The 14,233-nt window shown below is 46.3% G+C and overlaps 1 protein-coding gene across 2 annotated transcripts in view; it reads right to left on the bottom strand.

Moving 5' to 3' along the window:
• TMEM87A (transmembrane protein 87A) overlaps positions 1-14,233 on the bottom strand; it is a 142,286-nt gene that overhangs the window by 58,156 nt on the left and 69,897 nt on the right. For both annotated transcript variants that reach the window (XM_069730597.1, XM_069730605.1), the window contains exons 5-7: positions 12,797-12,847; positions 12,664-12,708; positions 755-917 (exon numbers count right to left, since the gene is read on the bottom strand). In XM_069730597.1, the coding sequence (XP_069586698.1) occupies positions 755-917; positions 12,664-12,708; positions 12,797-12,847 (259 nt within the window). The remainder of the gene's footprint in view (positions 1-754; positions 918-12,663; positions 12,709-12,796; positions 12,848-14,233) is intronic.

The raw sequence follows: 14,233 nt of genomic DNA, 5'->3' as shown, positions 1-14,233 counted from the left end.
CAGCCAGAGCAGAGAAGCAGAGCGCCGGGGACAGACAGCGGTAGGTAAGTATGTAGTGTTTGTTTTTTTACTTTAACGATGGTAACCAGGGTAAACATCGGGTTACTAAGCGCGGCCCTGCGCTTAGTAACCCGATGTTTACCCTGGTTACCGGCATCGTTGGTCGCTGGAGAGCTGTCTGTGTGACAGCTCTCCAGCGACCAAACAGCGACGCTGCAGCGATCCGGATCGTTGTCGGAATCGCTGCAGCGTCGCTTAGTGTGACGGTACCTTTAGTCTCCTGGTGGTAAAACATTCATTGCATGGAAACAGCAGCACACAGCCCAATAAGTGACACATTTCTGAAACCTGTGTCTCAGATCCTACCTTATACTGTCCTCATATTATATAGCACAAACCTACTGACAGATTCACTTAAAAAAACAACAACAAAAAACTTAATTTGGGAGTTGAAAGTGATATTTCTTCATAACAGGAAGCACTTGGTAATCACTAGAAAGGTGATTTTTATTATTATTTTTTTTTTTTTTTTATTCTCGCTCCAGATAAGGAATAATCCAATATGTGGGTCTGATAATAGGCTGTAGTGTTAGCAGTGGAAAATTAGTTATTGAGGACTGGGGTTAAAATTGATCCTGTGTTTTAATGTTGCACACATGAAATGGTGTTAAGTTTGGAGAAGAGGACTTCCAGCTTGTGTTTGGTAGCAGAACTGGACTGTCTGATCTGCGAGATATATACAATGTCCTCTTACTGTATAAAGACAGGTCCGTGGAACCAGTGGGCACAGCAGCACCACCATGCACATCGTTCTTTGTGCTGGGACCTGGGTCCTGAGTCAGAGGGGCTGAGAAGTTCACTTGCACAATGAAGAGGTACGGCCCATCCAGCCAAGTCTTCTCTGCTGCATTTAGAGGCTAATGCAAACATTAAATTAAGTTAAAAGTCTTATACAAAAGCTAGAAACAAATAATAGTGACATGTAACAAGTGGGTAACTGCATTCAGAGGCCTGTCAGCACTGATCGGAAATACCTACATTATACATTTATTCACACATACCTGCATTAAGAAGTGAACCAACATCCTGGAAAGGGTCTCAAGAGCGGAGCTCCCTCCACATGCGCTAGATATACATTACACGACCAACATCATTCTCTGAAAGCGAACCGGTCACCTGAAAAAACGGTGTTAATCTGCAGGGTAATAACGCTCTGAACCTGCCTGGCGTCAGCACTTAGACCCAAGCTGCTGACAGCGTTCCAGTTCCAGCTCTGAGTATAGAGAGCAGCAGCTGTATTCGCGCCCTGGCACTGACTGCCAGCAGGATCAGCATTAGGGCTGGCTATCAGTCAGTGCCAAGGTGCAGTTACAGCCACCGCTATCTATGCACAGAACCCGCGCCAGCTTCGCCCCCATGACTGAAACCCAAACACTACTGGCAGGAATAAAGTTCATTATCTCCTGGCATCGTGGGTGTAAGTGCTAGCGCTGGACAGGTTAGAAAAACACTATTAACCTGCAGATTAACCCAATATCTGAAGGTTTATAGTGTTTTTTTTTTTACGGGTATCAGGTTCCCTTTACCAGCCACAGCTGGAGCCCAGTTGCCGCACAAAGTTAATTTTAATCAGTAGATCTTGAAGTATTATGTTCCACAATTGAATGTGTTAAAAAAAAGTGCTCCTGTGAAAAGAATCTTATAAATGTGCCCCTAGTGACTAGGTTTTTGTCCTGATTAAGAGGTCCTGCGTTGACGTCGAAACGCATTGACTTTGTAAACCTGCTAAAAATAGGGATTTTTGCGTACTCACTGTAAAATCCTTTTCTCCGAGCCAATCATTGGCTGCTACACAGCTGTTCTCGGTAAGTTACCGATTATTCTGTATATAAGCAAGAGGCTGGACATGCAGGCATCACCCCTGACGAAGCCACCTGTGTGTGGCGACATGTTGGGTGCCAGCTGCCCGCACCTCTCCTCCTTCAGGGTACACAAGCCCTCTTGAATCTTGCCCTGGACCGGTACCCACGGGACCGGTTTTTGCACTCTATATAGGGCTCATTTTCTCCAGGTGGTCGGTTCCATGTGTGGTGGGTATTGGATTTTACATCTACCCATACATTTGCTTTACTACACTACCTTCACCACCGGCATGGTTATTTCTATCGCTATATTTGTGGCCATTGCGGCATATTTACCATATGGTGCCTGTTAGGTCTTTCTTTTCCCCAGGGTATTATTATGTCCCTGTATGATATATGACTATATGGGACTGGCTGGGCTGTTCATGGTGCGTTATTACGCTGCTACTTTGGCTGTGTTTAATTAATGGGCATGTGTATTATACTCTGCTTGGGTATGTGCGGGTTCTTTTGCCTTATTTTGGGCTTTTGAAAGTATGGGGTTATGTTATATCCCCTTGTTTTAAATGTTTTTAATGTGTTTTTGTCCTTTGCATACATGTTTAATAAAGCTGCGATTTGATATGTCGTGTTGGTGGTGACTCCCATTTTATAAGGCCTAGCTTTTTCTTCTCTTTATATCATTGGGGGACACAGGACCATGGGTGTTACGCTGCTGCCACTAGGAGGACACTAAGTGAACACAGAAAAAATTAACTCCTCCTCTGCAGTATACACCCACTCTCTGGCTAAGGCTGCTTTCACACATCAGGTTTTTGGTTTCAGGCACAATCCGGCAGTTTCAGGCACAATCTGGATCAGTTTTTTTCTTACGCCTGATCCGTTTTTTCCCCATAGAGTTGTATTATTGCCGGATTGTGCCTGAAGGACATGCGTTTCATCCGTTTTGTGCATCTCTCCGTCCCTTCAGGCTTTTTTGCCGGACACAAAAAACGTCTCTCTCTCTCTCTAGCCGGATCCAGCTAAAAAAACAGATCCGGTGCATCAGTTTGCATCAGTTTTTTTCACTATGTACACTGGATCCGTTTTTTAGCAAATTTGCCGGATTGTGCCTGAAACCAAAAACCTGATGTGTGAAAGTAGCCTTAGATTTGAACCAGTTCGGTAGCAAAGCAGTAGGAGTGTTTAACAAAATACAAACTATGTCAAAACCAAAGAACTAACAACAAGCCAATAGGCTAACTTAGTGGGTGCTGTGTCCACCAATGATTGGCTCGGAGAAAAGCATTTTACGGTCAGTACACAAAAATCCCTATTTCTCCTACGCCTCATTGGGGGACCATGGGACGTCCTAAAGCAGTCCCTGTGTGGGAAGTAACACAATTGCTAATACCCCATGTACCGCTAGCTTACAGCTGAGGTACTGCTGATTGCAGAATGCGCCTGCCAAAGGCAGCATCTGCCGAAGATTGAGAATTAATGTGGTAGTGTTTAGTAAAAGTATACAAACTGGACCAAGTCGCAGCTTCGCAGATCTGTTGTGCTGACACCTGGTGCCGAATGGCCCAAGAGGCGCACACTGACCGTGTCGAATGCGCCTTATCCCCGCTGGGACAGAAGTGTTCCTGACATGGTAGGATTCCTGAATAGCGGATCCACTTGGCTAGCGTGGCATTTGAAGCGGCTACACCCTTCCTATGTCCCTCTGGAAGCACGAACAGGACATCTGACTTGCGGAAGGGAGCTGTCCGAGACATGTACCGTCAAAGAGCTCTAACCACATGAAGAGTTTGGAGAGCTTTCTCGATACGATGGACTGGTGCCGGACAGAATGAAGACAAAACAATCTCCTCGTTGAGGTGAAAAGAGGAAACAACTTTGGGTAGGAAAGAGGGGGAAGTCCTCAAGATTGCCTTATCTGGATGAAAGATCATGAACGGGGGTCGGCAGGATAGAGCTGCCAACTCCAAAACTCATCTGATTGACGTAATCGCCACTAGAAAGACCACTTTCCAGGAAAGAAAAGTTAGCGAGACGTCCTGCGGTGGTTCGAAAGGAGCCTCTTGAAGAACTCCGAGAACCAGGTTAAGATCCCATGAATCCAGCAGCATTTTATAGGGAGGCGCCACACAGGAGACTCCCTGAATGAACGTCTTAACCGGTAGTCTGGTGGCAAATTTGCATTGGAATAGAACTGACAAAGCTGACACTTGTCCTTTGAGCGAGCTTAGTGTAATTCAAATCCCGATTGGAGGAATTCCAATATGGAAGGAATGGAGAACACCAGAGGAGAACGTCCATGGGCGTTGCACCATGAAAAGAAAATTCGCCAGGTGCAATGATAAATGCGCATGGATACGGGCTTCCTAGCACTAATCATGGTGGAGGGCACCCTAGGAGAGAATCCAGCCTGGGTTAAAATCCAGGATTCAACGGCCACGCCATCAAAGACAGGGCCCCGGAGTTCTGGTGGTAAATCGGGCCCTGTGAGTAGATCCATGCGATCTGGTAGCCGCCAGGGGACGTCGTCAACCAGTTGGATGAGTTCCGTGTACCATGCCCAGCGCGGCCAGTCCGGTGCGACTAGGATCACTGGTATCCCTTCTGCTCTGATTCTCTTGATGACCCTCAGGAGCAAGGGGAAAGATATACGGGAGCCGGAACTGATGCCACGGCAGCACCAAAGCATCTGCTCCGACGGAGCGTGGATCGAGTGATCGGGCAATGGACTGGGGAACCTTGTTGTTTAGCCTTGAGGTCCACATCCGGAGTCCCCCAGTGACGGCTAATCTGCTGAAAGACTTCCGGATGAAGAGACCTGGTGACTGAGAAAGGTCCTGGCGACTGAGAAAGTCCGCCGCCCAATTCTCCACACCTGGGATGTGGATCACTGAGATGGGTGATTGGTTGCTCTCGGCCCAACGGAGGATGTGACTCACTTTGTGCATGGCTGTCCTGCTGCGGGTTCCCCCTTGACGGTTGATATACGCCACCGCTGTGGTGTTGTCAGATTGGATCCTGATGGGGTGACATGCGAGGAGATGGTGAAAACTGAGTAAGGCAAGTCTGATCGCTCGTATTTCCAAGATATTGATTAGGAGACGCGACTCTCGAGTGGACCAACGACCCTGTGCCGTGTGGTGGTTGAAAACTGCACCCCAGCCCAAAAGGCTGGCGTCGGTGGTCACCACTAACCAGCGTACCAGGAGAAAGGACTTCCCTTGGTTCAGGGAGGACTTCAGCGTCCACCACATGAGGGTTTGCCTGACCGGCGAAGGCAGATGGAAGCGACGGTCGAGAGATAGAATGGGCTCCTGTCCAAGGCCAACAGCAGCGCATGTTGCAAAGGATGGAGATGGAACTGTGAGAACGGAACCACTTCCATCGCTGCTACCATTTTCCTGAGGATGAGAATGCGGAAACGAATGGCGTGAGGAACTGGGCGGGAAAGACTGCGTGCTCCCTGTCGTAAGGCCAAGACCTTTTCTGGAGGGAGAATGACCAACCCGCGGGAAGAGTCCAGGATCATTCCCAAGAAGGAAATTCGCTGAGCCGGTACCGGAGATGACTTTTCGAAATTTATATTCCAGCCCAGGCGAGAAAGAGTATCCACCGTGATAACAATGGACTCCTCGAAGGCTGGAACTTTGATCAGTTGGTCATCCAGATACGGAAGTACCACCACTCCCCGAGTGTGAAGAATGGCCATGACAGCTGCCATAACCTTGGTGAAAACTCTGGGGTCGGTGGCGAAGCCACAAACTGGAAGGGGTCGTTGCGGAATGCGAAGCGTAGGAACTGTTGATGATAGGAAAAAATTGGGATGTGAAGGTAAGCATCCTTGATGTCTAGCGACAACAGAACGGAGAGAGTGAATTCTGAAGCATTGAACCTTGACAAAGTTGTTTAACAGCTTTAGGTCTGGTATGAGTTGCAGTGATCCGTCCATCTTTGGAACCACAAATAGGTTCGAGTAAAACCTTCTGAACCTTTGGTCCTGGGGGACCAGAATAATGACTCCGTCCCTTCGTAGCGCCTGTATGGCCTGAAGAAAAGCTGATGTCCTTGTTTTGGGAGGAGAAGACTGGAAAAAACGTGATGGGGGAGGGGAAGAAAACTCGATTTTGTATATGGAGGACACCAGCTCTCTGACCCACTCGTCGTGAACGACCGAGAGCCAGGCTTCACGGAACAAAAGTAAGCGACCGCCTACTTTACATAGTAACATAGTTAGTAAGGCCGAAAAAAGACATTTGTCCATCCAGTTCAGCCTATATTCCATCATAATAAATCCCCAGATCTACGTCCTTCTACAGAACCTAATTGTATGATACAATATTGTTCTGCTCCAGGAAGACATCCAGGCCTCTCTTGAACCCCTCGACTGAATTCGCCATCACCACCTCCTCAGGCAAGCAATTCCAGATTCTCACTGCCCTAACAGTAAAGAATCCTCTTCTATGTTGGTGGAAAAACCTTCTCTCCTCCAGACGCAAAGAATGCCCCCTTGTGCCCGTCACCTTCCTTGGTATAAACAGATCCTCAGCGAGATATTTGTATTGTCCCCTTATATACTTATACATGGTTATTAGATCGCCCCTCAGTCGTCTTTTTTCTAGACTAAATAATCCTAATTTCGCTAATCTATCTGGGTATTGTAGTTCTCCCATCCCCTTTATTAATTTTGTTGCCCTCCTTTGTACTCTCTCTAGTTCCATTATATCCTTCCTGAGCACCGGTGCCCAAAACTGGACACAGTACTCCATGTGCGGTCTACTTTGTCGGTGTCCGCCGGATGTTGCGACGAGTCATTGTGTAGAAGGTCTAAGGGTTCTGGATCTCAGAGCCAGATGACCTCGGTCTGGGTTTCCAGGTACGGTTAGGTCTGTATGAGACCTGGAAACCTCAGACTCCAAGCAGAGCTCGTCCTGAACCCGAAGAGAAGGTTGTGACCAACTGAAGTTGTTGCGGAAGAGCCGGAACCGAGGCCGTTGTCGATTCCAAAAAGCCAGGCAGGTCTTTGCTGAGGAAGAAATTTACTCTTTCCTCCAGTAGCGTCAGAAATAATTTGGTCTAGTTTTTCTCCAAATAAAAATCGACCAGCTTGGTAAGACAGAGGTCAACGATTTTTTGGAAGCAGAATCTGCTCGCCAATCTCTGAGCCACAGGGCCCTTCTGATGGAGACTGTGTTTGCGGCTGCCTGTGCAGCGCAATTGGCCGCATCTATAGAGGCATTAGCTATGAAGTCCCCGGCTTGAGCTATCTGGCTAGCGAGTTTGGCCGCCTCCTGGGGAAGATTGCTATCGTGAATGGTTGTTAGCACCTCTGTCCAAGCGACCATTGCTTTGGCTACCCAAGTCGCGGCGAAGGATGGGAAGAGTGCTGCTCCTGAAGCCTCAAAGACTGAGCGAGCCAGGTAGTCAATTTTACGGTCAGCAGGGTTTTTGACTGAAGAACCGTCGGACAAAGATAAGAGTGTTTTGGATGCGAGACACTATACAGCAGAATCCACTGAAGGAGAGTGCAGAAAAATCCTTCATTAGATCCAGAGCAAAAGGATATTTGGACTCAATAGGTTTTTGACCCCTGAACCGTTTATCTGGGTGGTCCCTGTGTTTCTGGACAATGTCCTTAAACTCAGGATGATTAGCAAATATTTTTTGGACGCGTTTTAGTCTTCTTAAAAGACACCACGTGTTCCAGAGTGGATATGGATTCCTTGTCCACCTGACCGCCTCAATGAGGGAAATCAAGCGTCTCTTGACAGGTCGAGGAGCACTGGATTAAAGACGCATCAGACTCGTATTCAGAGTCATGTGCGCTGCGACCCTCAGGAGAAGGGGAGCGAGAAATTGAGCTCGCAGATGCCGAAGCACGAGCGTGATCGAGGGACTCGACATGGGTCCTTTTTCCTGGAACCCTGAGCCCCCCGTGACTGAGTACGCCCCCTGTAGGTGGACGGTTCCGTACGCGGTCGGCAGAGGGGCGTTCTGACTTATGCAGGGACCCCAGAGAGAGCCTATTGCCTTGGCCAGGGAAGCGACCCACTTAGGAGGGCTAGGCTCAGCAGAGTCAGTGGCGACATTGGCGGCTGCACACAGGCCGGGTCACAATTCGAGCATAAAGGAGTACTGTGGGCACGTGGCAAAGTAGTATTGCAAGTGGCACATGAGGTAAAAAAAAAAACAGTGCTTTTTTATTAACCCGTTTGGTCTCCTTAGATTGAGACATAGTGTGTCTCTTAGAGTTAGAAGCAGAGTGTGCGCTAGAGGTGCAGAGAAGGGGTTAAGCTTTCTTCCAGAGGCTGAAGCAGCTTACCCAGGGTCCTGTGTCTGTGTCCCCAGGGAAGGAATCGGTGTCTGGAGACCGCAGAAGGATGTTCAGCGGTCCTGTCGCGTTGAGAGGCTGTCAGTCAGCGTGATCCCACCTTACATGCCGGAGGAACATAGCCCCCGAGACTATAAGCAGCGCCTCTCGTTCAGGACGAGAAGTGCCAGGAACGTGGGCGGAGCTCCGGTGGTGGGCAGCGCCATGTTAACTGAGGCCCAGTCCGGTTAAAAGCCGGGGAGTACATTTTTGGGGCCTGCCGGCAATGCGTGCCGGCTGATAAGGAAGGGGCCGCGATGAATCACCGGATGACCGCCGCTGGCATTAAGCCAGCGGCTCCTCTCCCCAGGGACCAGGACCCGCACCATCCTTCGCAGTGAAGTGCAGGGGGCTCATACTCAAGGAGGCCACTGCCACTGATGTACGCCTTTGTAATCCTGAGGCTATGAGCTCAATCCATCCTCCCTATAGCGGGGGATGGAGAGGACCCTCCGTCCACCAGCGATTGTGGGGCTGTTGTAATGCCGTTAGGTGGGGGCCTCTGTGCATCCAGCTGTGTTGTTTCTCGGCCCTGGAGAGGAACATGAAGGGGGAAACCTACATGTGCTCGCCGTCTTTCAGGGGTGGGGAGATAGGGACCATGAAGGAACAGTCGCCACAAGGGAGTTTAGGTGTGCCCCAGTCGTCGCAGGAGAGGGTATACTCTACGTTCTCGCCTGTTGATGGTTCGGGGGAGAACGGATCCTTGTAAGGAATCGGTCGCCCCCTTCACTCCGTTAATTAAAAAATAAAAATTTACAGGAAAGTAAAAATAAAATAAGAACATTGGGGTCTGAAAAACCAGACCCAAGTGCCTCCCACAGACACTAAGCAAGAACTAGTTTAATCTTAGCCAGAGAGAGGGTGTATACTGCAGAGGAGGAGTTAATTTTTTCTGTATTCACTTAGTGTCCTCCTAGTGGCAGCAGCATAACACCCATGGTCCTGTGTCCCCCAATGAGGCGTAGGAGAAATAAAGTTTTCAAGGAAAATATTCGTTGTATATAAATCAGCAGGGCATCCAGTGACACTTAACCCAAAAAAAATCAGCTATTGATCTGATAAGATGCTACTGCGCAGGCGGTACGATCTTGAAAGCGATAAAAAAAATAAAAAAACAACACTGCCACCTGCAAGATAGCGCCACCAGCATCTGCGCAGTACCATCTATCTGATTGCCATTCTTCTCTAGCAAGATGGCGCCCCCTTATTGGTGGTCCAATAGATGCTACTGCGCAGGCACAGCCAGCATAATTTTCAAACTGATTTTTTTTTTTTTTTTTAACAAATTTACGGATACCGAAGAACAGAATTAAGTACACATAGATGTGATCATGCTGCAGCGCAGGCGCCACTGACATCGCCTGCCTGCAAAAAGGGATTTTTTTTTCAATATAAATAAAAGAAAAAAAAGTAAAATAGGGGGCACTGATCCCTCAGTTACCTGTCAGCAGTCTTAATTATGAATAGCTAATCAGAGGACCACATGAAGACCCCTCACAGGCCTCCCCGAAACACGAGCATATCATTAACTCAAAACTGGAAATAAAGATTAAACAACCACCACAAGATGGATTCCATCAACCAAGATATCATTGTAATCAGTATAACGGCACTGACCTGACACTGTCTGTAGGTTACTGTGCAGAATCTTGCTGACAGGTTCCATTTAAAACACTTCTGTCATTCTCCAACATCAGCTAAATCAGTGTTTCCCAAACTCCAGTCCTTCCGGACCCCAACAGGTCATGTTTTCAGGATTTCCTTAGTATTGCACAGGTGATGGAAGTACCAGGAGTTCTCTCACTTGTGCAGCAGTATGGAAATCCTGAAAAAAATCACCTGTGGGGGTCCGGGAGGATTGGAGTTTGGGAAATACTGAGCTAAATGGACAGGTTCTGATGTGTCGGATGCTAGACTGTGCCTCCGTATGGCATTTGATTTTGTTTTTTGCACACCGATACATTTGAATGTGAGTCTAATCCGATTTACTAAAGAAACTAGTACATGCTACCAATTATTTCACACGCAGATTTGGTCCATTTAACCACTTTCTGACCTCGGACGGGATAGTACGTCCGAGGTCAGAACCCCCGCTTTGATGCGGGCTCCGGCGGTGAGCCCGCATCAAAGCCGGGACATGTCAGCTGTTTTGAACAGGTCAAACCAAGAAAAAGATAAACTCATATGGTATGCACAACCACAAAAAAGTGAGAAAAGCGTATATATATAAATGTATCAAGACACCTTTATTACACCTCAAAAAACACATTTAAAAACATTTAAAACATGATATCCAAATCTATACATACACCATACCCCAAAGAAAGTAGAAGTCCCATCAATATGCGAACAGCATCATGTAAACATGGATATCATGTTTTAAATGTTTTTAAATGTGTTTTTTGGGGTGTAATAAAGGTGTCTTGAGATATATATATATATATATATATATATATATATATATATATATATATATATATATATATATATATATATATATATATATATATATATATATATATACACACACACACACACGCTTTTCTCACTTTTTTGTGGTTGTGCATACCATATCTTTTTCTTGGTTTGACATGTTGTGACGTATAGACTAGGTATTGCACCCCTTCATGGTCATTTATTTATATAGGATATTGGTGCTCCCCCATCTTTTTCTTATTCAGCCGTTTTGAACAGCTGACATGTGCCCGCAAAGCGACGGGTGGAATCGCGATCCACCCGCCGCTATTAACTAGTTAAATGCCGCTGTCAAACGCTGACAGCGGCATTTAACCGGCGCTTCCGGCCATTGGGCCGGAAATGAGCGCATCGCCGACACCAGTCACATGATCGGGGGTCAGCGATGCGTCTGCATAGTAACCATAGAGGTCCTTGGAACCTCTATGGTTGCTGATGCCGGATTGCTATGAGCGCCACCCTGTGGTCGGCGCTCATAGCAATGCAGGAATTCAGCTACATAGGATTGATCTGATGATTGCTCCCATGTAGCTGAGCCGATACAGTTGGGCCAGCTTCTAGCCTCCTATGGAGGCTATTGAGGCATGGCAAAAGTTAAAAAAAAATGTGGAAAAACAAACTATATAAGGCTGCGTTCACACGTTCCGGTTTTTTCGCGGTTTTTTCACGGTTTTTCCCGATAAAAACGCTATAAAACCGCAAAAAAACCGCATACAAGAAGCATCCCATCATTTAGAATGAATTCCGCATGTTTTGTGCATATGATGCTTTTTTTCCGCATAAAAAACGCATCAGGCACAAAATCCGGACATGCTCATTCTTTTTGCGTTTTTTATGCGGATTTCCCACTGCAAAATGCATTGGGAAGTGTCCGGAAAAAACCGCGGAAAAACCGCGTAAAAAACGCGGCAAAACCGCGGCAAAAAACGCATGCGGATTTCTTCCGGATTTCATGCAGAAAATGTCCGGTTTTTCACAGGAATTTTCTGCATGAATTCCTGAACGTGTGCACTTAGCCTAAAAGTTTAAAATCACCCCCCTTTCGCCCCATTCAAAATAAAATAAAAATTTTTTTTTAAAAATCAAACCTACACATAATTTAGTATCGCCGCGTTCAGAATCACCCGATCAATAAAAAAAATTAAAAAAGGGTTAACCTGATCGCTAAAAGGCGTAGCGAGAAAAAAATTTGAAATGCCATAATGGCATAACGGGCGATCAAAAGAATGTATCTGCACAAAAGTGGTATCAATAAAAACGACAGTTTGGAACACAAAAAATAAGCCCTCAACCAACCCCAGATCATGAAAAATGGAGACGCTACAGGTATTGGAAAATGGCACAATTTTTTTTTGCAAAGTTTGGAAATTTTTTTCACCACTTAGATAAAAGAGAACCTAGACATGTTAGGTGTCTATGAACTCGTAATGACCTGGAGAATCATAATGGCAGGTCAGTTTGAGCATTTAGAGAACCTAGCAAAAAAGCCAAACAAAAAACAAGTGTGGGATTGCACTTTTTTTTTTGCAATTTCACCGCACTTGGAATTTTTCTCCCGTTTTCTAGTACATGACATGGTAAAACCCATGATGTCATTCAAAAGTACTGCTTGTTTCGCAAAAAATAAGCCCTCACATGGCCATATTGATGGAAAAATAAAGTTATTGCTCTGGGAAGGAGGGAAGTGAAAAATGAACATGGAAAAACTGAAAATCCCAAGGTCATGAAGGGGTTTTAAAACAAAACAAAACAAACCAAAGCATTAATCTGCACTGCCCCATTAAATAACATTGTTCCAAGTGTGGTCTGTGTTTTTTTTTTTTTTACTGACAGCAATCGGATCAACAACACAGTTATCAATATATTCATACATTTCTAGTAAGAATAACAGGAACGACCTGATGCCAAGGAGTGAATAAAATGAGTACACTTACACACTTGTTCTCGAATACTTGCCTCTTTAGAAGGACAAATTGTAGTATTATTCATGGTCACTTTTTTCTAGGGAAAGAATGTAGCAGTTATACAGTCCAGATGGCAAGGAATAATAATTAGAAGTAATAAAGCAAGCAAACCATTCCAATCTTACCTCCGGTGTGCTATCATCTACGACAACGGGCAGACTTTCCTTACATTGAATCTAAAAATCAACAGAAATTATTCTATGTCATTTGAAAAAAAGAAAATAATAGGGAACACGACAGGCATTTTGTGAGCTAATGTTCCCATCACCAAAAAGAAAATGTTACTCCAAAGAAGTTGTAAAAGATTCTCTCCAGTATATCCATTTACTATCTGATCAGAGCTGGTCAGACTACCAGGACGCCGGGAATGAAGGAGCAGAAGCGCTCTTCATAGGGGTTGTCTCACCACAAACTTCTATACTTGAAAATAGAGTGGGCCATACATAATGATTACTTCCTTCTGACATCTGCCAGCGCAGAAGGCCAGGACTCCTTGAACAGATTGTGGTGCTGCCGACAATCTAATGTGTATGGCCACCTTTAGAGCAGCTGGGCAGCACTTATCAAATACTATAGGGGCAGTCTCACACGTCCAGATAATTCCGGTACCGGAAAAATCGGTACCGAAATTATCCGTGTCAGTGTGGCACACGTGTGCCGCCCGTGTGCCCACTGGGTACCACACGCACCGTGCAGGAGACAGCGCTAAAGTTTAGCGCTGTCCCCTGCATCTGGTGCCAAAGCCGCGATTCATATCTTCCCTGCAGCAGCGTTTGCTGTAGAGAAGATATGAATAATCGTGTTTAAAATAAAGCTCCATGTGCCCACCCCCTCCCACCCCCTCACCCGGCTCCCTCGCTGGCTGACGCTGCTTCCTGTCCTGGCCGCACCTTCTACTGGATGAGCGGTCACGTGGGGCCGCTCAATTACAGTAATGAATATGCGGCTCCACCCCTATGGGAGGTGGAGCCACATATTCATGATTGTAATGGGCGGCCCCACGTGACCACACACGGAAGACAACAGTGGTGGATGATCGCAGATAATCTCCATGGTGAAGAGAAACCCCTTCACACCCGCCAACCAAGTGAACAACACTCTCCAGGAGGTCGGCGTATCAATATCCAAATCTACCATAAAGAGAAGACTGCATGAAAGTAAATACAGAGGGTTCACTGCACGGTGCAAACCACTCATAAGCATCAAGAATAAAAAGGCTAGACTGGACTTTGCTAAAAAACATCTAAAAAAGCCAGCACAGTTCTGGAAGAACATTCTTTGGACAGATGAAACCAAGATCAACCTCTACCAGAATGATGGAAAGAGAAAAGTATGGCGAAGGCGTGATACAGCTCATGATCCAAAGCATACCACATCATCTGTAAGACACGGCGGAGGCAGTGTGATGGCTTGGGCATGCATGGCTGCCAGTGGCACTGGGTCACTAGTGTTTATTGATGATGTGACACAGGACAGAAGCAGCCGAATGAATTCTGAGGTATTCAGAGACATACTGTGTGCTCAGATCCAGCCAAATGCAGCAAAACTGATCTGTCATCGTT

This window comes from Ranitomeya imitator, chromosome 1 (genome assembly GCF_032444005.1).
Source record: "Ranitomeya imitator isolate aRanImi1 chromosome 1, aRanImi1.pri, whole genome shotgun sequence".
Lineage (NCBI taxonomy): Eukaryota > Metazoa > Chordata > Amphibia > Anura > Dendrobatidae > Ranitomeya > Ranitomeya imitator.
This window is presented reverse-complemented; position numbering and strand designations above follow the sequence as displayed.